Source organism: Oncorhynchus tshawytscha, linkage group LG23, assembly GCF_018296145.1.
Source record: "Oncorhynchus tshawytscha isolate Ot180627B linkage group LG23, Otsh_v2.0, whole genome shotgun sequence".
In the NCBI taxonomy this organism is placed as follows: Eukaryota; Metazoa; Chordata; class Actinopteri; order Salmoniformes; family Salmonidae; genus Oncorhynchus; species Oncorhynchus tshawytscha.
The window spans coordinates 5,867,014-5,888,297 of record NC_056451.1 but is presented as its reverse complement, the minus strand read 5'-3'; the positions used below and the strand labels follow the sequence as shown (position 1 = coordinate 5,888,297).

Genomic DNA, 21,284 nt, shown 5'->3' with positions numbered 1-21,284 from the left:
TACCCTCCAAGCTCATCATTAAGCTCGAGGCGCTGGGTCTGAGCCCCACCCTGTGCAACTGGGTCCTGGACTTCCTGATGGGCCGCCCCCAGGTGGTGAAGGTAGGAAATAACACCTCCACTTTGCTTATCCTCAACACTTGGGCCCCACAAGTGTGTGTGTGCTCAGCCCCCTCCTGTAGTCCCTGTTCAACCATGCCTGTGTGGCCAAGTACGCCTCCAATTCAATCATCAAGTTTGCAGACGACAACAGTAGTAGGCTTGATTACCAACAATGACGAGACAGCCTACATGGAGGAGGTGGGCTCTGGGAGTGTGGTGCCAGGAAAATAACCTCTCACTCAATGTCAACAAAACAAAGGAGATGATCGTGGACTTCAGGAAACAGCAGAGGGAGCACCCCCCCCCTGTCCACATTGATGGGATCGCAGTGGAGAAGGTGGAAAGCTTCAAGTTCCTCAGCGTACACATCATTGACAAACTGAAATGGTCTACCCACACAGACAGTGTCTCAGGAGGCTGAAGAAATTTGGCTTGGTACCTAAAACCCTGACAAACTTTTACAGATGCGCAATTGAGAGCATCCTGTCGGGCTATATCAGGGCTCTCCAGAGGGTGGTGCGGTTTGTAAATACCACCACTGAAAAAACTGTATTATATTCTGCTGTATCTTAGTCTATGCTGCTCTGACATTGCTTGTCTGTATATTTATATATTCTTACTTCCTTTACTTAGATTTGTGTGTATTGGGTGTATGTTGTGAAATTGTTCGATATTACTGAACTAGAAACGGAAGCATTTCACTACACCCGCAATAACATCTGATAAACACGTGTATGTGACCAATAAAATTGTATTTTATTTGAACTTTTTCCGATATTTTATATTAGGAAGTGATCGTGTTTGATTTGACACAACTTTTCAATTGGAAATTGAATTTCCCTTGGCATACAGTGAAGGTGACCCTCTCCCTTCCTCTCATTCTCCCTTGTCTCGCCTTCCCCCTCCATCCATCCTTCCCTCAGGGGAGAAGCCTTTCAACTGTCCCAGCGACGGCTGTGAGAAAGCATTCAGCAGCCAGTACAGTTTGAAGAGTCACGTCAGGGGCCATGGGGCTAAGGGCCAGCCCTTCAGTGTCACCCTCACCCACCCCTTGTCCGAGGTGAGCCATACATAAATCAAAGTAACTATTTCGGACAGTGTCTCATTTTGCTAAGAGCGTGGCGCCTAGCAATGTCATAGCCGTGGGTTCGACTCCCTTGTGGCCACCAATTTTAAAAAGTATGCACTCACTGTTGGATAAAAGTTGCTGAATAGAGTGTATTGTTAATATTATTAACATGGATTAATTAGCCTGTGAAGTCATTTTAAGGTGGTCAGGTTTTTTTTTTTCCTACAACATTGTGCCTGCTATCAGTATAGTCTGTTTTGATTGTTTTTATTATCTAATGTATTACATTCTATCCTTATGCATCTTTATGACTTCAGACGGCTTTTGCTCTAGAAAGGAAGGCTTCTTGGCTTCTCCCATGTCTCGTTCTGTTAATGTTTTTAGGCAGTGGAAAATGTAATTTTGGCCTATTCATCTCTAATTACAGGATGCAAATCATTCACTGTGCCTCAGTGACTTGAGCCTCATCTCGACTGACTCGGAGCTCAGAGAAAACATCCACAATGTGAGTGTGTGCGCTTTATTTCATCAGCCCTTATTTGACTATATAGGTCCTTCTGCTTTTGTCCATGTATGAACAATTTATATTGTGGTGGGTTACTATGACAGCAAAAACAACCATATTTATTTTGTTTTTGTATCTGTATAAGGGATCAATAAAGATGTATTGTAAGACAGACATGTACTATCGTGTTAATGCTTGGTTACATCTGTGTTAGTCTCAGAACTTGGACTTGAGCAGTGTTACCCCCGTGAGGATCTTCGAGCTCATGTTCCAGAGTCCGGAGAACAGTGTTAGTCAAGACGATGCACATCCTCACGGCAAGTACCCATCACAATCTATAAACTGTAACTTGGGTTGATTTCAGTGCATTTTCATGCTAACTTTTGCTCTTTGTATTTTTTTCTGTATTTTTCAGAGAGCCTTGTTGAAGCCTTTGGCCAGGAGACTGGCCAGTCCACCATGGGTGATGGCTCCACCCCCATCTCCTTCTCGTTCTCCCTCGTCCCTTCCTCCTCATCCTCCTGTTCCCACTCCCACTCTCACACTCACTCCCACACCACCACCACCACTGTCCTGGATGCTTCTTCCCAGCTTCCTCTAAGCCAAACCCCCTCTTCCCAGGTTCCAGCACCTCCTGCCCCCATTAGTAATATTACCGCAGTCAGCTCCACCCAGCCCCACGCCACCTTCGTACCCTTACCCACTGCCCTGCAGACGCCAGATGTGCCTGCCCCCTATGTGGCACTGCCCGCCCAGACTGCTCCAATAGTGCCCTCTACTGCGCCAGTAGTGGTGCCAGGCCCAGCCCTCGCGGCTCTGGGCGCTGTAGTCGCCACCACAGAGACTGTGCCGCTGCCGGCCGTGGCTCACACTCACACCGTGCCTTTGGCCAGCAACACCAACCCTGCCCTGGTGCCCCCAGCCTCTGCCCCCACTTTCACCCCAAGCCACAGCCACACCCAGAGCCTGTTGCAGCCCAGCATTGTCATGTCCGACCAGAACCTGCAGTGGATCCTTAACACCGCAGCCAACAACCAGCAGAACCCAGAGCAAGCTGTAAGAGTGCCGGTTTGACATGCCGGTTAACATTGAATTGATAGTTTGGTTGAGTGGTGATGAATTTGTGTGGACATCAATGCTGTCAATGTTGTTTGTTTCCAGACACACGGAGGTCCAAAAGTAGAGAAGGTCTTCTTTACCACAGCCATACCAGTGGGAGGAAATTCAGGTGAGATTTGTCCCCTACTTTTACCAGTGTGATTATTAACAGCAATAATGCTACACTGACCCACATGAAAAAATAATATAGTATATTGAAGCAATAAGCCCCGAGGGGTTGTGGTATATGGCCAATATACCACGGCTAAGGGCTGTTCTTAAGCAGGACGCAACGCGGAGTGCTAGGACACAGCACTTAGTCGTGGTATATTGGCCATATATCAGAAACTAACGAGGTGCCTTATTGCTATTATAAACTGGTTACCAACATAATTAGAGCAGGTACAAGGTATACGGTCTGATATACCACGGCTTTCAGACAGACAATCAGCATTCAGGGCTCGAACCACCCAGTTTATAATATGGTATACATACTATAGTATTTACTGTAATGTTTTGCTGAATTTATTAGTAGTTGTAGTATTCACTGTAGTATATCTTTTTTTGTGGACTAGTATATTGTAGTATTTACATAAAGTGAGAGCTTTCTCCTTGAGGAAACCTACTGAACAAATACTAAAATAGCACATTTTCCATAACCTGTAGGTAGGTTGGACTTGGGTCTGAACAGATAGTTAAGAGTTTCTGCTCTTTTCTAAAATCTGAAGGAAACACAATACGGGTTTTTGCAAACTAGTGTTTTTGCGGAGATTACTTTAGTGTTTACTGTAGTGTTTTACCATATACTACAAAATGATATAGTAAGTACTGTACATGATCAAGGGATACTACGGTGTGTGACGTATATTATTCTACATTATAAACTGGGTGGTCCGAGCTGAACTCTGATTGGCTGACATGGGTAGGACAAAACATATATTTTTATTGCTCTAATTACGTTGGTAACCAGTTTATAATAGCAATAAGGCACCTCGGCGGTTTGTGGTATATGGCCAATATACCACGACTAAGGGCTGTGTCCAGGCATTCTGTGTTGCAGAGTGTGTAGGATATTCTACAATATACTACAGCAGAGTTCTTTTTTTTATATATATATATTTTATTTTTGCATTTTCCAATTAAGAACATTCAAAACAAAAGTGAAAAGATATTAGACAACGATAGGACAAAGTGACAGTAACAGACGAGCGTAACAAAAAAATATATATAATTATATATACAAATATACAATAAGAAAAAAATAATAACGAGACATTGGATCACCTGCCGTAGGCTACATATTATACATTACGTGTGAAACATTATGTGAGGATTATATATAGATTCAATCAATGAGATGTGGGGAGATTCTCCATATAGTCAATAAAAGGTTGCCAAATTCTGTAAAATGTCTTTAACTTATTCCTCAAGCAGTAAGTGATTTTCTCCAAAGGGATACAACTATTAACTTCTGATAGGCCACATTGCAACTGGCGGGGAGGAATCCAATTTCCATTTCAAGGCAATACATTTCTTGGCAATCGCTAGCAATATTTCTGTTAGCTTTATAGTATGGCTTTGCCTAAGATTGGTGTTAGTAAAGTTACCCAGTAGACAGACCTCCGGGTCTAAAGGGAATGCAACCCCGTGAATTGAGGATATGGTATCGCATACCACCTGCCAGAAACCGTGTAGTTTTGAACACTGCCAAGTGGAATGGAGGAATGTTCCTTCATCTGAGCCACATCTAAAACATAGGGAGGAGATATCTGGGTTGAACTTGTGCAGTCTAGATGGGGTGATATAGAGCTGATGGAGGAAATTAAACTGGATCAGTCTGTATCTGGAGTTCAATGTGGAAGTAACACCATCCCTGCATAGGTCACTCCATAGATCCTCATCAAGATCAATACCCAGATCTTTTTCCCATCTAAGTCGGGGTTTATCTAGCCCAGGCAGTGTTAGTCCTGACATAAGAGCATCGTATACACGGGAAATGGTCTTGAACAGTGGTTGGTCTGCGTGGCAGAGTTGTTCAAATCAAATCAAATTTTATTTGTCACATACACATGGTTAGCAGATGTTAATGCGAGTGTAGCGAAATGCTTGTGCTTCTAGTTCCGACAATGCAGTAATAACCAACAAGTAATCTAACTAACAATTCCAAAACTACTGTCTTATACACAGTGTAAGGGGATAAAGAATATGTACATAAGGATATATGAATGAGTGATGGTACAGAGCAGCATAGGCAAGATACAGTAGCTGATATCGAGTACAGTATATACATATGAGATGAGTATGTAAACAAAGTGGCATAGTTAAAGTGGCTAGTGATACATGTATTACATAAGGATGCAGTCGATGATATAGAGTACAGTATATACGTATGCATATGAGATGAATAATGTAGGGTATGTAAACATTATAAAAGGTAGCATTGTTTAAAGTGGCTAGTGATATATTTACATCATTTCCCATCAATTCCCATTATTAAAGTGGCTGGAGTTGAGTCAGTGTCAGTGTGTTGGCAGCAGCCACTCAATGTTAGTGGTGGCTGTTTAACAGTCTGATGGCCTTGAGATAGAAGCTGTTTTTCAGTCTCTCGGTCCCAGCTTTGATGCACCTGTACTGACCTCGCCTTCTGGATGATAGCGGGGTGAACAGGCAGTGGCTCGGGTGGTTGATGTCCTTGATGATCTTTATGGCCTTCCTGTAACATCGGGTGGTGTAGGTGTCCTGGAGGGCAGGTAGTTTGCCCCCGGTGATGCGTTGTGCAGACCTCACTACCCTCTGGAGAGCCTTACGGTTGAGGGCGGAGCAGTTGCCGTACCAGGCGGTGATACAGCCCGCCAGGATGCTCTCGATTGTGCATCTGTAGAAGTTTGTGAGTGCTTTTGGTGACAAGCCGAATTTCTTCAGCCTCCTGAGTTTGAAGAGGCGCTGCTGCGCCTTCTTCACGATGCTGTCTGTGTGAGTGGACCAATTCAGTTTGTCTGTGATGTGTATGCCGAGGAACTTAACTTGCTACCCTCTCCACTACTGTTCCATCGATGTGGATAGGGGGGTGTTCCCTCTGCTGTTTCCTGAAGTCCACAATCATCTCCTTAGTTTTGTTGACGTTGAGTGTGAGGTTATTTTCCCCCTCACCTCCTCCCTGTAGGCCGTCTCGTCGTTGTTGGTAATCAAGCCTACCACTGTTGTGTCGTCTGCAAACTTGATGATTGAGTTGGAGGCGTGCGTGGCCACGCAGTCGTGGGTGAACAGGGAGTACAGGAGAGGGCTCAGAACGCACCCTTGTGGGGCCCCAGTGTTGAGGATCAGCGGGGAGGAGATGTTGTTGCCTACCCTCACCACCTGGGGGCGGCCCGTCAGGAAGTCCAGTACCCAGTTGCACAGGGCGGGGTCGAGACCCAGGGTCTCGAGCTTGATGACGAGCTTGGAGGGTACTATGGTGTTGAATGCCGAGCTGTAGTCGATGAACAGCATTCTCACATAGGTATTCCTCTTGTCCAGATGGGTTAGGGCAGTGTGCAGTGTGGTTGAGATTGCATCGTCTGTGGACCTATTTGGGCGGTAAGCAAATTGGAGTGGGTCTAGGGTGTCAGGTAGGGTGGAGGTGATATGGTCCTTGAAGCACTTCATGATGACGGAAGTGAGTACTACGGGGCGGTAGTCGTTTAGCTCAGTTACCTTAGCTTTCTTGGGAACAGGAACAATGGTGGCCCTCTTGAAGCATGTGGGAACAGCAGACTGGTATAGGGATTGATTGAATATGTCCGTAAACACACCGGCCAGCTGGTCTGCGCATGCTCTGAGGGCGCAGGCCTGCAGCCTTGCAAGGGTTAACACGTTTAAATGTCTTACTCACCTCGGCTGCAGTGAAGGAGAGACCGCATGTTTTCGTTGCAGGCCGTGTCAGTGGCACTGTATTGTCCTCAAAGTGGGCAAAAAAGTTATTTAGTCTGCCTGGGAGCAAGACATCCTGGTCCGTGACTGGGCTGGATTTCTTCCTGTAGTCCGTGATTGACTGTAGACCCTGCCACATGCCTCTTGTGTCTGAGCCGTTGAATTGAGATTCTACTTTGTCTCTGTACTGACGCTTAGCTTGTTTAATAGCCTTGCGGAGGGAATAGCTGCACTGTTTGTATTCAGTCATGTTACCAGACACCTTGCCCTGATTAAAAGCAGTGGTTCGCGCTTTCAGTTTCACACGAATGCTGCCATCAATCCACAGTTTCTGGTTAGGGAATGTTTTAATCGTTGCTATGGGATCGACATCTTCAACGCACGTTCTAATGAACTCGCACACCGAATCAGCGTATTCGTCAATGTTGTTATCTGACGCAATACGAAACATCTCCCAGTCCACGTGATGGAAGCAGTCTTGGAGTGTGGAGTCAGCTTGGTCAGACCAGCGTTGAACAGACCTCAGCGTGGGAGCCTCTTGTTTTAGTTTCTGTCTGTAGGCAGGGATCAACAAAATGGAGTCGTGGTCAGCTTTTCCGAAAGGAGGGCGGGGCATGGCCTTATATGCGTCGCGGAAGTTAGAGTAACAATGATCCAAGGTCTTTCCACCCCTGGTTGCGCAATCGATATGCTGATAAAATTTAGGGAGTCTTGTTTTCAGATTAGCCTTGTTAAATCCCCAGCTACAATGAATGCAGCCTCCGGATAAATCGTTACCAGTTTGCAGAGAGTTAAATAAAGTTCGTTCAGAGCCATCGATGTGTCTGCTTGGGGGGGGATATATACGGCTGTGATTATAATCGAAGAGAATTCTCTTGGTAGATAATGCGGTCTACATTTGATTGTGAGGAATTCTAAATCAGGTGAACAGAAGGATTTGAGTTCCTGTATGTTTCTTTCATCACACCATGTCACGTTAGTCATAAGGCATACGCCCCGCCCCTCTTCTTACCAGAAAGATTTTATTTCTGTCGGCGCGATGCGTGGAGAAACCCGCTGGCTGCACCGCCTCGGATAGCGTCTCTCCAGTGAGCCATGTTTCCGTGAAGCAAAGAACGTTACAGTCTCTGATGTCCCTCTGGAATGCTACCCTTGCACGGATTTCATCAACCTTGTTGTCAAGAGACTGGACATTGGCAAGAAGAATGCTAGGGAGTGGTGCACGGTGTGCCCGTCTCCGGAGTCTGACCAAAAGACCGCCTCGTTTCCCTCTTTTTCTGAGTCGTTTTTTTGGGTCGCTGCATGGAATCCACTCCGTTGTCCTGTTTGTAAGGCAGAACACAGGATCCGCGTCACGAAAAACATATTCTTGGTCGTACTGATGGTGAGTTGACGCTGATCTTATATACAGTAGTTCTTCTCGACTGTATGTAATGAAACCTAAGATGACCTGGGGTAGTAATGTAAGAAATAACACGTAAAAAAAACAAAAAACTGCATAGTTTCCTAGGAACGCGAAGCGAGGCGGCCATCTCTGTCGGCGCTGGAAGTCAACAGGTGACATCTTAGGTAGGTTCCATTGTCCCTTGAGAGTCACCCTAATAACGTTTCGTAGTTGTAGGTAGCTAAAGAAGTCCCTGTTAGGCAAGTGGTATTTCTGTTTCAGCTGATCAAAAGACATAAGAACACCCTCCTCGTAACAATGTTCCAGAAGAGTGATCCCCTTATCAGAACATGGTTTAAAGTTACTATTCTGGAAAAACTTGGGATCAATCTATTCTTCCATAAAGGGGTTTTAGGGGAAAGGAATCCCCTTCGTCTGAACAGCTCATGCAGTTTGCACCATGCCAGGACAGAATGTATGATTAAAGGGTTGTCTGTGATGGTTTTTATAGATTTTCTGTCCCATTTGTAAAACAATTCTGCCCCAGTGTCATCATTTACCTCAAGCTTTTCAATGTTCAACCATGAGGGAGAGGGACCATTGTCAAACCTCTAGCCAGAAACCTAGATTGTGCAGCCCAGTAGTACATTCTAAAATTGGGGAGGTTTAAGCCCCCTTGACTGTAATCAAGGGTCAGTTTATCCAGGCCAACCCTAGGGGTTTTGCCGTGCCAGATAAACCGTCTGGTCAGCTTGTCGAGAGAGGGAAAAAAATGCTGCTGGATAGGGAGAGATTGAAACAGATATAGAAATCTTCATTTTAATTTTAATTACATTGATTCTACCCTATAGAGTGAGAGGTAAGTCCATCCATTTACAAAGGTCAACCTCCACCTTTTGCAACAAACTGGCCAGATTGAGTTTATAGAGGTTGTTCAGATTACCATCCACCATTATGCCCAAATATGTGAAGCCCATAGGCGACCATCTAAAAGGAAACTTGTGCTTGATGGTATGATGGTCAAAGACAGACAACGGTAAGATTTCACTTTTATCAAAATTGACCTTATATCCAGAGAAAGAACTATAACACTGTAGTAGGATCTGGGTTGGAAGTGAGAGAGGGAGTGTTCTCGGTTTGTTAGAAATAAGATAAGGTCGTCCGCAAAGAGTGATAATTTATGGGTATGGGGGCCCACCTCAAAGCCATGTATGTCAGGGCACGTTCTAATAGCCTCAGCCAGCCGATGGCGAGGGCAAAGAGGTGGGGGCTAATTGGGCAACCTTGTCTGTTCCCCCTATAAAGAGGAGGAAGTAATCCCATTGGTAGCAATCCTAGCTTTTGGAGATTTGTAGAGTGATTTTATCAAATTTACAAACACGGTACCTAAACCAAACTTTTCCAAGACGCGAAAGAGGTATGGCCATTCAACCCTATCAAAGGCCTTTTCAGCGTTGAGGGAGACTGCGACACTAGGTATTTTGTTTTTGTTAGCAAGGTGAATTATATCAAAGAACCTTCTGAGATTATTGGAGGACAATCTATTAATTATGAAGCCAGTCTGATCTGGGTTGATCAAAAGGGGAAGACATGACTCCAATCTGGGGAAATACTCGACATCTAACACTCTATGAAACAGTTGTGTCGAAAGTAAAAGGTAATCTATGCCTGTGTGTGTGTCTTGTGTGGGTGTGAATAAAAAGAGTAGTTCCTGTCCTGTGGGTGCAACTGTCTTCAGATGTCTAGTAAATTGAGATCTTTCATGAATGACATGGTGAGCTTGCCGGCTTTGGTAGGAAGTGAGGGTTTATCAGAAGACCTATCAAGAACTGTATCTAAGCACAAATTAAAATCTCCTCCAACCAGTAGCCATCCTGGTGGTGCTTGAGCGACCTGAAGGAAGACATTCTGAATAAACATATGGTCATCGAAGTTAGGAGCATAAATATTCAATAGGGTCCAAGACTCTGAAAACGTATGCCCCTGCACCAAAATAAACCTGCCAGAGGGATCAGAGATGGTGTTGTTGACACAGAAAGGGATGTCTACTTATCAAAATTGCAGTTCCTCTTGCTTTGGAGTTAAAAAAAAGGATGCAAAAACTTGTCCTACCCATTCCCTCTTCAATTTCTTGTGTTCACTGGCTGTAAGATGTGTTTCTTGTAAAAACACAATGTCAGCCTTTAATTTCTTAAGGTATGTATAGACTCTTCCTTTTAATCGGGCTGTTAAGACCTTTTACGTTGAATGTGACATATTTTAGTGGATTAAGCATAGGTTGGGTTTCAAATATGTAACTGAATGGAAATCTATCATATGCAGATAATTAGGAAATGTTTCAACTTTGGTTTGAGCACAAAAGGGACCTGTGTGTCTCTTTAGGAAGGAAACAATAAACATAGAAAAAGAAAAAAGAATCCCACCCACCCCGATTGTCAGACTAAAACAACAATCCCAACAATCAAACATGAATACACTTGTAGAGATACGTTGCTGCTCGCTTTCCATCGTGCTCTTACTAGCTAAACCTTGGCGTAAACTAAAACCTGTGAGCTCTCTAAGTTGAAAACAAACGTTGGGAATAGATATTTATGGCCCACGGTAAGGGCTGCTTGAGTCTCTTTTCGAAAGATTAACATAAATGAGGGGGAAAGCAGTGGGCCTAAGCCCCCTTATTGCTTCACCCAGTGGATATGGACTAAACCAAAATATACTCTCCTATAAATGTAATAGAGCTCACCCCGGAAAGATATGGTTAGTTGAAAATGAACAAATCAATTATAGTGACCGGAAGATACCAGCAGTTCACTCCTCCACCTCCCCCCACTCCCGTGGCACTGCCCTTTCCCACCGTACTCCCGGATAAGAGAAAACAAACAAACTGCATTTTATCCCCCAGAGAGACCGTCCTGGCTCAGACGTTGCTCAGTTCTTTGAGAAAAGTGTGCACTTCTCCCGGTGTGTTGAAGAGATGGCTTCGGCCTTTGTACTGAACTTTCATCCGCGCAGGGTGGATGAGGTAGCCGGTGATGTTCTTCTCCTTCAGTGCTTTGGCGGCAGGTCTGAACTGCTTGCGACGTCTGGCGAGATCCGCGCTCATATCTGGGAAAAGGCTGACCCTCTTTCCATCGATGGTGATGTCCCCTTTGGCTCTTGCGAGTTGAAGTATCTTCTCTCTGTCTTGGAAACGGAGGAACCTGATCAGGACGGCTCGTGGGGGCTCATCTGGCCGGGGTTTCGGCGCTGATGTTCTGTGGGCGCGTTCGATTTCCAGCGGCTTGGTGAAGTTGATTATGCCTAGGACCTCCGGGATCCATTGAGTGAAGAAACGGACCGGGTAACGGCCCTCGCTGTCCTCTTTCAATCCCACCACACGGATATTACTACGTCTACTCTGGTTCTCCATCTGATCTACCTTGTTTTTGAGGTAGGCATTGTCCTTTTGCAGTTGTATCAAGACCTGGTCATGTCGAGTGATGGTATCTTCAACTGTGCTAATGCGCAACTCTGCCTCAGTCGTTCTCAAAAGGAGATCATTCATGGAGGATTTCAGGTCGTCAATGGAAGAATGGAGTTCAGCCGATTTCTTATCAATTTTCATAGAAAGACCTCTGTTACCATCCTGAATTTCCCGGAGGAGAGTAGCCAGCATGTCGGCAGGCTCGCAAGAAGCTGCTGAGAGCAACAGTCTGGAACTGTCGTCTGAGTTATGAGGGCTAATGCTAATCTTGCTAGCTGTAGCGTTATCGTTATCTTGGGAATCAACAACGTTTTGGTCGTCCTTCTTGCCTCGGTCGGAGGTCCATGGCTCTTTGGGAAGGTAAGTACCTTACAATTTATCAGCCGATGTTAGAATATTGTTTCAACGTTGTTATTTAGGTAAAAATAGAATAACTTTGAAGAGCTCGGTTTGTCAACGTCTGCTCAGCTCCGCGGCATCACGTGCTCATACTACAGCATTCTATAGTAAGTACTGTAGTATTCTGTAGTATCTTTTTTCATGTGGGGTAGTCTACCAATGTTGAATGAATCAGGATATTTAAAAAGCACAAACTCAGTCAGTCATGTCAAAAACTCATCCATGTTGAATGTATTTACATGGCACAAATTCATTTGATGTTCCCTCGTAGCATTTTAATGGAATTTGAGTTACAAAGGATCTAATGTAATTTTTGGACAGCTGGCTTGGTCTGTAGTCATACTGTAGCTCCGGTTTGTGTTCATTAGGGTACATTGTGTTTCAAAGTCTTGTGCAAAAGAGTTCACTCTGTTTTGGGTTTTCTTCCATTTCGTGCCTAATGAAATACAACCCTTGTTTTGAAATGTGTTACAGGCAACTCTGTCCAGCAGATCGGCCTCAGCCTTCCCGTCATCATCATCAAACAGGAGGAGTCCTGCCAGTGCCAGTGTGCCTGCAGGGACTCTTCTAAAGACAAGAGCTCCAACGCCTCGGCAGCACCACAACAACAGCCCGCAGTGCCCTCCACTCCTCCACCTCCCCCCACTCCCGTGGCACTGCCCTTTCCCACCGTACTCCCCCCAGCACCCTCTTTCCCCTTGTGCTGCCTCCCACCACTCACCTCGGAAGTGAACGAGTCCCCGCGTCTTCCCCAAACAGGTGCAGTTCTAGGACCGGGTAACCCCTCGACCTCTGTTCAGACGTTCTCCACAGGGGTGGCCACGGTGACCACCAACCCCCCTCCTATCACGGATGTTTTGGCCACCATGGACGTGTCGGACTTCCTGTCCCTGCAGAGCCCCGAGAGCACGACCAACATTGAGGCTCTGCTACTGGTGACCAGCAGTGACGACTTCACTATGGCTGGCGCTAGCACCACCATCAACCCCTAGTGGACACTCAGGCTTTGTCCCTATTCTCCACCCTTCTCTTGCATACTCCCAGTCATGGATTTAAAAGCATTGAGTTGGTGTAAGTGTTGGGCAGAGGGAGTTTCTACCATTGTTGAATTCAAGGGAGTGTGCAAATGCACACTTTAGGAGAAGGATGTAGAATCAGGACGCAGCCACACTTTCTGATTTACCCACTACACGTCCGCTTTTCAAGTATTGTAAGTGAAACTAATGAGGGGGTTTGTTTTGGAAAAGCTGCAAAATGCATGCCAGTCAAGAAAAGTGTTCTTAATTGGCTGGCTCTCCATCAAACAAGACACGGTCTTGAAAGGCCCTAAGAACTATTGTCTGCTTCTAATATGGCGTGAAGCTGATTCCTGAGAGAAGCAAAACAAAACATTGTCTATATCCATGTACTGTACATTAGTTCCTAACTGTAACTAATATGATTAGTTGGTAAGTGATTGACCAGAATGCACTGCATGTGAAGTGAATTGGAATTTCATCAACTATATTTCCTACAAGGAATTTGTGGCAGTTTTGCCATTCCCTTAAAAGCAATGTATTGCTAATGCCATAATGTGAAGAGTAATTTCCAGTGTTTTACATAAATTAGCTAGTGTAGTCCAGATTTTTGTTTTGTCTTTCGTCTCGCTTTGTTTGTTAGTTTTTGTCTTTCTTTACAGGTATATTTACCAATTGAAAAAGAAATTGGCTGTGACACAATTTGCTTGAATTTTAAATATAATTTAGAAGTCAATACATTAGTGATAAGCCAAACTTAATATTAATATTTTGTAAAAAAAAAAAAAAAAGAATAATAATAATTATTGGAGAAAAAAAATCAATTTCTGACCTTAGACTGTCATCAAGTCTCAGCTTATTGATCATCATTGTTAATTTATTCCACTTTTCGCCTAAGTGTTTTTTTGTTCCCATTCTGTTGTTACTGAGTTTTGTTTTATGGAGCCCCCCTCAATCTTAAGTTTCCAGAAAGCCGTTTCAACACTGCACCTTATTGCAATTAATTGTACATCGAGGTTGTCAAAAAAAAGGTCCTCAATGGTATTTTTGGTCTGTAAAACCTCTTCACAATGAAATCATGAATCAAGGATGAAAAAATTGCTCACAACCGTGTTTCTCAATGAATTACAACCCACTCAGGGATGCATCGTGGCATATCTAATTGATACAATTTGAGATTTTCCTTTATTTAATAAGAGATTGTCCATTTTAGCAGTCAACTGCCCTGTTGCCCATCGATTGTAGTAGCCCCTTTTTCGGCTGCACTCTCCCCTCTTTGTGCACTGTCTAATATGACCAGTTATCTGAGTTATTACTATGACACTATTTGAATACCACTGCGGTCAGAAGTGGTTTGTTTCTGAAGGGTGTTGATGATGGTGTAAATACGGTACATTTAAATGTGAACACTTATTCCTTCAGATTGTTTTAGAATGTATTTGTTTTGTATATTATTTTGAATGTAGACTTGAACCTTGGAGACCCCCTGCGCTGCCCTTTGTCTTTGCATTCTGCGCCCATGCAGATGCTCACACATCTTATGCAGAAGAGTCTAAAATGAAGCCTTATAATGGTTAGTTTTAGGGCCATTGGCTTCTGTGCAGTCAACATAGTATTTATTTTCAAATGCAAGCATAAGTAACTTTCTTGGAGTATATGACGATATTATTTCACATGGGACATAATGCAATGATTACAAAATTGTAGAGAAGGCATTATGCCCTAATATCATGTGTAGAGCAACCTAGCCTTACTACAGGATCTCACTTGCTGTGGCTTACTGAGCTGGCTCCTTGCCTTGTCAGTCTTTTCCTATGGCTTGATTTGGACATGCTGCCTGACTACTTCCTCCTGTTAATCTAGTCTTGTTCAATGCCTTTTTAGCAGCTGCCTACAAGTGGACAAAAGTACATTAAAAAGAAATACATCACTTTTTGTTTGAAGATTTAACAGATATTGTGCCAACAAATCAAATGTTCCCCCAATTATTATTTTTATTGTAATTTTTTTTATGTGAAGATGTTACTGCAGAGATATACTGTAGACGGAAATTGTTTCTCTTGATTTTTGTTTGTTGTAGTACTGTATTGTAGACAAATAATACTTCATTTTACAGATCACTACATCAATGTTGTAGTCGGAAATTGTAATTACATCAACATTTTTAATTGGTACTTCACAGGCATTGATTGACAGCAGCTATCATGTTCTATTATTTAGCATGGAAAGAGGGACTGAGATCCAATCTAGGTGTCATCATGTATCATAGGATAACAGAGTATGCAGGAAATCTTTGTCTGGCAGACCTGAATAGGGGAAATGTTTAAACTAACATGGGCTTTTCCCTTTTCTGTTTTGAGATTTAACCAATACCAAAACTTGATAACCTGCAATATTAATTAATGTAGTTGGCACTTAAAATTGAATATAAAATGTGAATTATCAAATGTGAATTTTTCTTGTGACAATTTGAACATTTTTACTGAGTTACAGTTCAGAAAATTGAAATAAATTCATTAGGCCCTAATCTATGGATTTCACATGACTGGGCAGGGGCACAGCCATGAGTGTGCCTGGGAGGGTGTAGGCCCACCCACTGGGGAGTCAGGCAATCAGAATGAGTTTTTTTCCCCAACAAAAGGGCTTTATTACAGAAATAATCATCAGTTTCATCAGCTGTCTGGGTGGCTGGTCTCTGACAATCCCGCATGTGAAGAAGTTGGATGTGGAGGTCCTGGGCTGGCGTGGTAACACGTGGTTTGTACGTACTGCCAAATTCTCTAAAACGACATTGATGTCCGACATTTCTGCAGTCAGCATGCCAATGGCACGCTCCCTCAACTTGACATCTGTGGCATTATGTGCACCTGTGTAATGATCATGCTGTTTAGTCAGCTTTTTGATATGCCACACCTGTCCTGTGTATGGATTATATTGGCAAAGGAGAAATGCTCACTAACAAGGGTGTTAACAAGTTTGTGCACAAAATTTGAGAGAAGCATTTTGTACGTATGGAACATTTCTAGGATCTTTTTATTTTCATGAAACATGGGAACACCACTTTGTTGCGTTTATATTTTTTGTTCAGTATAGGTATTCCCCCTCACAATGCTGGTCAATAACTTGATGTATTACAATTATGAACCCTGACTGCCCTCAACATGTTCACCTCCAATTTGATGCATACTTAAGAAAATATCTATGCAATGATTTGACTGCAGTATTCCTTAAAGTACAAAATGCAACAAAAAAATCATGACCAACCTTTTACATCTGTCTTGGTCCAAGTTATATCAATATTCAGGGTTTGCTAATGTCAACTTTGGAGGCTCAACTTTCTCATTTGTGAAACTCCATATACGTAAACATTTTTGCTCAAATCTTTCCGTATTCAACTTAGTGGCATGACCAATTTGACACCCTATTTTGTTTACCATAATCATCCATTTTATGTGAAGGTCCAAGTTATTACGTGTGATGTATCATGTTTGAGGTGGGGCTGTGAGCCTGGGCATTGAAATGTCTTTTTTCCATTGCTTTCCAGTGAATATTGAATGAGTTTTTTTTTTTTTACATTTACCTGTTTAAACTAACTGGATTTGCTTGGGGGGTGGATTACAATATGATTCTGTTGTAAGAATTATTTGGGTCAAATGTTATACGCTGCATCTTAAGTTTTGGGTGAACAATCATCTTCGTGTTCTCATACTGTATGTGCTATTTTTACTCAAGTCATCTCAATTAACTTTGTTAACCTGTAAGGGTGATACAAATTTGGACCCGATTTGTTAACCCAATTTAACAGTTTAGACCAATTGTTAGAATTGAAAGTGCTGGTTCTAACTTTGCTAGAAGATACTGACCCTACTGTTACGCTTGTTTACACTGAGCTCAAAACGCAATCATGGTAATATTAAGACACTAGAGCCGACACGATATGGGTGGGAAAAGTTAACTCAATGCAGGGACGGGATTTGCCACTGTACTCCAAAAACTGCCCTTTTTGTCCTCATGTTAGCTAGCAGTAGCCACAGCAACCATTATGGAATGGCACAGATATCCACTAGTTACCACCTATATTGTAAAACGTCACGAAACAGGCTCTTAATTTGAAGGGTTAGGCATAAGATTAGCAGTGCGGTTAAGGTTAGGTTTAAAATCACATTTGGAGAGAAATAGAAGAAATAGGCAGGGTTTATGACAATTCATGAAAACAAAATAGCTTTTCTAAATTTAAGGTAGGCAGTGTGATTAGGTTAACAATCACATTTTGAGAAAAGGGCAGGGTCTGTGTCAGCTAGCACGTCACATTGAACAAAGAAGCTGATTGGCAGTGTCAGCCATTCCAAAATGGCTGCGGTGAATACTGTTAGCTAGCAGGAGCACAAAAATTAGTTTTCAGGGATGGATCTGTGTTAAGGTACAATTGAGTACAGTAGAATATCCCAGAGGTACATTTTCTGACCCATATCTCACGCTGGCTCCACAGTGTCCAGGGCAGCAGGTAGCCTAGCAGTTAAGGGTGTTGGGCCAGTAACCGAAAGGTCGCTGAATCGAATCACCAAGCCTGCCAGGTGAAAAATTTGTCTGTGCCCTTGAGCAAGGCATAATTGCTATTGTAAGTCACTCTGGATATATGTGTGTCTGCCAAATTACTAAAATGTAACCATGGTTCTGACCCCAGTAGATCTGTGTAAACAAGGGTTGAGTCTTCTGGCATGTTCAGCCTTTCATATACACTTAAAACACTTACCTTTAGGTTAAATTGTCAGGCGAATAATGGCTCAAATGGGGATTTTTGTCCTTTTTTCTAGCCAATGGTCAGATGCTTGGAATGGTGAGTTCATAGGTGCAGAACACTGGCAGTTTGGAGGTTTTGATAAAGTGCCACTTTGAAGAAAGCACAGTTTGTATTTTGGAATTCTGTTCATTTGAACACTCAATGGGTAAAACGAGGGGGAAACGTAATGCTTCCAAAGGAATGTCTTCAACACCCAAAGAATGAAGTTGTAAAGGATTTCTATTTTTAAAAGAATGTATCATGTGAAATTGGTTTGCTTATGCTTGTTTTGTATAAAGTAGTATTGTATAATAAAGTAATTACTTTTTGAATTGAGAGCAATATAATAATCTTGACAGGTCTCCCATTTTTGGCCAAGTGAAAAAGTTGATCTATGATAGTTTATTTGACATAAATGATTCACATTTCCACCATGAGTAAAATCAGTCACTTCGGAGCAGGGAATGATCCATCGCTAAGGTTCTTTTCCTGTGGAGTTCAGAAAAGATACTTCAGTTTGGTGGTTGACACATTTTTCAGAGCTTGAAGCATGGAGAAACATACCCTTAAAATACCCCGCAGGTCCACCAAGTCCTTCAAAACAGTGTTGCATAGATCCATCTGTTCCTTCAGGGAGACCAACTGGTCTTGGAGGTCTTCAAGTAGCTGTGCTGACCAAAACAAGGGTGAGTTGACTTTTTGGTAAAAGTTCAGTCACCCTACTAACCAGAGACCAATAAAAGTTCAAACCTCTTAATTCAGTAAAGCACATGGCCATAAATAAGGTTAACTACATTTATTTCTATTTGGATGAAGTGTCTGGATACCATCAGTTTACTACCTCCAATTAGAAGTACTTTTTGAAGAGTAAATTAAAGTCTCACTGCTGACCTGTGTGTTTGAAGAGTCTGTCCCATCATTTTGGGTAGCTGGAACCTTCACCATATCTACAATCAAATCACATTTTATTTGTCACATGTGCCGAGTACAACAGGTGTAGAGCTTAGAGAAATGCTTAAAGGCCCTTAACCTACAATGCAGTTAAGAAAATACCTAAAACAAAATGAAAGAGCAGCAGTAAAATAACAATAGCGAGGCTATATACAGGGGGTACTGGTGTCGAGGTGATGTGTACATGTAGACTTGGCACTCCGGTACTGCTTGCCGTGTGGTAGCGATGAGAACAGTCTATGACTAGGGTGGCTGGAGTCTTTGACCATTTTTAGGGCCTTCCTCTGAAACCACCTGATATAGAGGTCCTGTATGGCAGGAAGCTTGGCCCCAGTGATGTACTGGGTCATACACACTACCCTCTGTAGTGCCTTGTGGTTGGAGGCTGAGTAGTTGCCATACCAGGCAGTGATGCAACCATGCTCTCAATGGTGCAGCTGTAGAACCTTTTGAGGATCTGAGGACCATGACAAATCTTCAGTCTCCTGAGGGGGAATGGGTTTTGTCGTACCCTTTCCACGACTGTCTTGGTGTGCTTGGACCATGTTATTTTGTTGGTGATGGGGACGCCAAGGAACTTGAAGCTCTCAACCTGCTCCACTACAGCACCGTCAACGAGAATGGCGGCGTGCTCGGTCCTCCTTTTCCTGTAGTCCACAATCTTGTCATGATCACATTGAGGTTGAGGTTGTTATCCTTGCACCACACGGTCAGGTCTCGGACCTCCTCCCTATAGGCGGTCTTATCGTTGTCGGTGATCAGGTCTACCGTTGTTGTGCCATCTGCAAACTTGGTGTTGGAGTCCATGCAGTCATGAGTGAACAGGGGGGGACTGAGTGCGCACCCAAGGGGCCCCCGTGTTGAGGATCAGCGTGGCGGATGGGTTGTTACCTACCCTTACCAGTTGGGGGCGGCCCATCAGGAAGTCCAGAATCCAGTTGTAGAGGGAGGTGTTTAGTCCCAGTGTCCTTAGCTTAGTGATGAGTTGAGGGCACTATGGTGTTGAACTCTGAGCTGTAGTCAATGAATAGCATTCTCATAGGTGTTCCCTTTGTCCAGGTGTGAAAGGACATTTGTTGAGTGCAAGAGAAATTGCATCTGTGGATCTGTTGTAGCGGTATGCAAATTGGAGTGAGTCTAGGGTTTCTGGGATAATGGTGTTTATGTGAGCCATGACTAGCCTTTCAAAGCACTTCATAGCTACAGACGTGAGTGCTACGGGTCAGTAGTAATTTAGGCAGGTTACCCTAGTCCCTGTGCCCAAAAACACTATGGTAGTCTGCTTGAAATATGTTGGTATTACATACTCACAGGGAGATATTAAAAACGTCAGTGAAGACACTTGCCAGTTGGTCAGCGCATACTCGGAGTACATGTCCTGGTAAATGTTGACCTGTTTAAAGGTCTTACATCACCTGCAGAGAGCGTGATCCCACAGTCATCCGGAAACAGCTGATGTACTCATGCATGTGTGTGTTACTTGCCTCGAAGTGAGCATATTAGTTATTTAGCTTGTCTGGTAGGCTCGTGTCACTGGGCAGCTCTCGGCTGTGCTTCCTTTTGTAGTCTAATAGTTTGCAAGCCTTGCCACATCTAATGAATGTCGGAGCCGTTGTAGTACGATTCGATCTTCGTCCCGTATTGACTCTTTGCCTGTTTGATGGTACGTTGGAGGGCATAGCGGAATTTCTTATAAGCTTCCGGGTTAGAGTCCCACTCCTTGAAAGTGGCAGCTCTACCCTTTAGCTCAGTGCGGATGTTGCCTGTAATCCATGGCTTCTGGTTTTGGTATGCATGTACAGTCACTGTGGGGACGACGTCGTCGATGCACTTATTGTTGAAGCCAGGGACTGATGTGGTGTACTCAATGCCATCGGAAGAACCCCAGAACATATTCAAGTCTGTGCTAGTAAAACAGTCCTGTAGTTTAGCATCTGCTTCAGCTGATCACAGGTGCTTCCGGCTTTAAATTTTAGCTTGTAAGCAGGAATCAGGAGGATAGAATTATGGTCAGATTTCCAAATGGAGGGCGAGGAAGAGCTTCATACACGTCTCTGTGTGTGGAGTAAAGGTGGTCTAGAGATTTCTCCCTCTGGTTGCACATTTAACATGCTGACAGAAATTAGGTAAAACTGGTTTAAGTTTCCCTACATTAAAGTCCCCGGCCAATAGGAACACCGCCTCTGGATGAGCGTTTTCCTGTTTTCTTATGGCGGTATATAGCTCATTGAGTGCGGTCTTAGGGCCAGCATCAGTCTGTGATGGTATGAAGACCGCTATGAAAAATACAGATGAAAACTCTAGGTAGATAGAGTATCTCATGATAAGCTGTAGACCACACTATCTCAGGCAAGCAAAACCTTGAGACTTCCTTAGATATCGTGCACAACGGAAATGGCATTACAATTAAACAACCACTAATGAACAGATATATAGGCATTTGTGTAGTATAATGTTACCTGGAACCGACGCCATTTTTGTTTCCCTGGAAAATCACCTGGTCTGTACACTTGTGGGTTACACATGTGATATAGTTTTACTAATTAGTAATTGATTGGAGGCATGGTACAAGTTGTATAACTGAAGGTATCCTTGTAAATTTGATGTAATGG

General features: G+C 43.4%; 1 protein-coding gene and 1 long non-coding RNA gene across 2 annotated transcripts in view; one reads left to right on the top strand and one right to left on the bottom strand.

The window, feature by feature from the left end:
- The window catches only part of LOC112246114 (metal regulatory transcription factor 1-like), a 31,489-nt gene extending 18,104 nt beyond the window's left edge, over window positions 1-13,385 (top strand). Inside the window, exons 6-11 of the mRNA XM_024414384.2 lie at window positions 1,025-1,161; window positions 1,598-1,675; window positions 1,890-1,992; window positions 2,091-2,731; window positions 2,837-2,903; window positions 12,400-13,385. Coding sequence (XP_024270152.1) covers window positions 1,025-1,161; window positions 1,598-1,675; window positions 1,890-1,992; window positions 2,091-2,731; window positions 2,837-2,903; window positions 12,400-12,917 — 1,544 coding nt within the window. The 3' untranslated portion in view covers window positions 12,918-13,385. The remainder of the gene's footprint in view (window positions 1-1,024; window positions 1,162-1,597; window positions 1,676-1,889; window positions 1,993-2,090; window positions 2,732-2,836; window positions 2,904-12,399) is intronic.
- Window positions 13,386-17,784: 4,399 nt separating this feature from the next.
- On the bottom strand, window positions 17,785-21,192 carry LOC112246127. The gene is made up of 4 exons (XR_002952864.2): window positions 21,132-21,192; window positions 18,613-18,668; window positions 18,286-18,387; window positions 17,785-18,210 (listed from the first exon to the last, which is right to left on the bottom strand). It is a non-coding gene; the product is annotated as an uncharacterized LOC112246127 (long non-coding RNA).
- Between the last annotated feature and the right edge of the window lie 92 nt (window positions 21,193-21,284).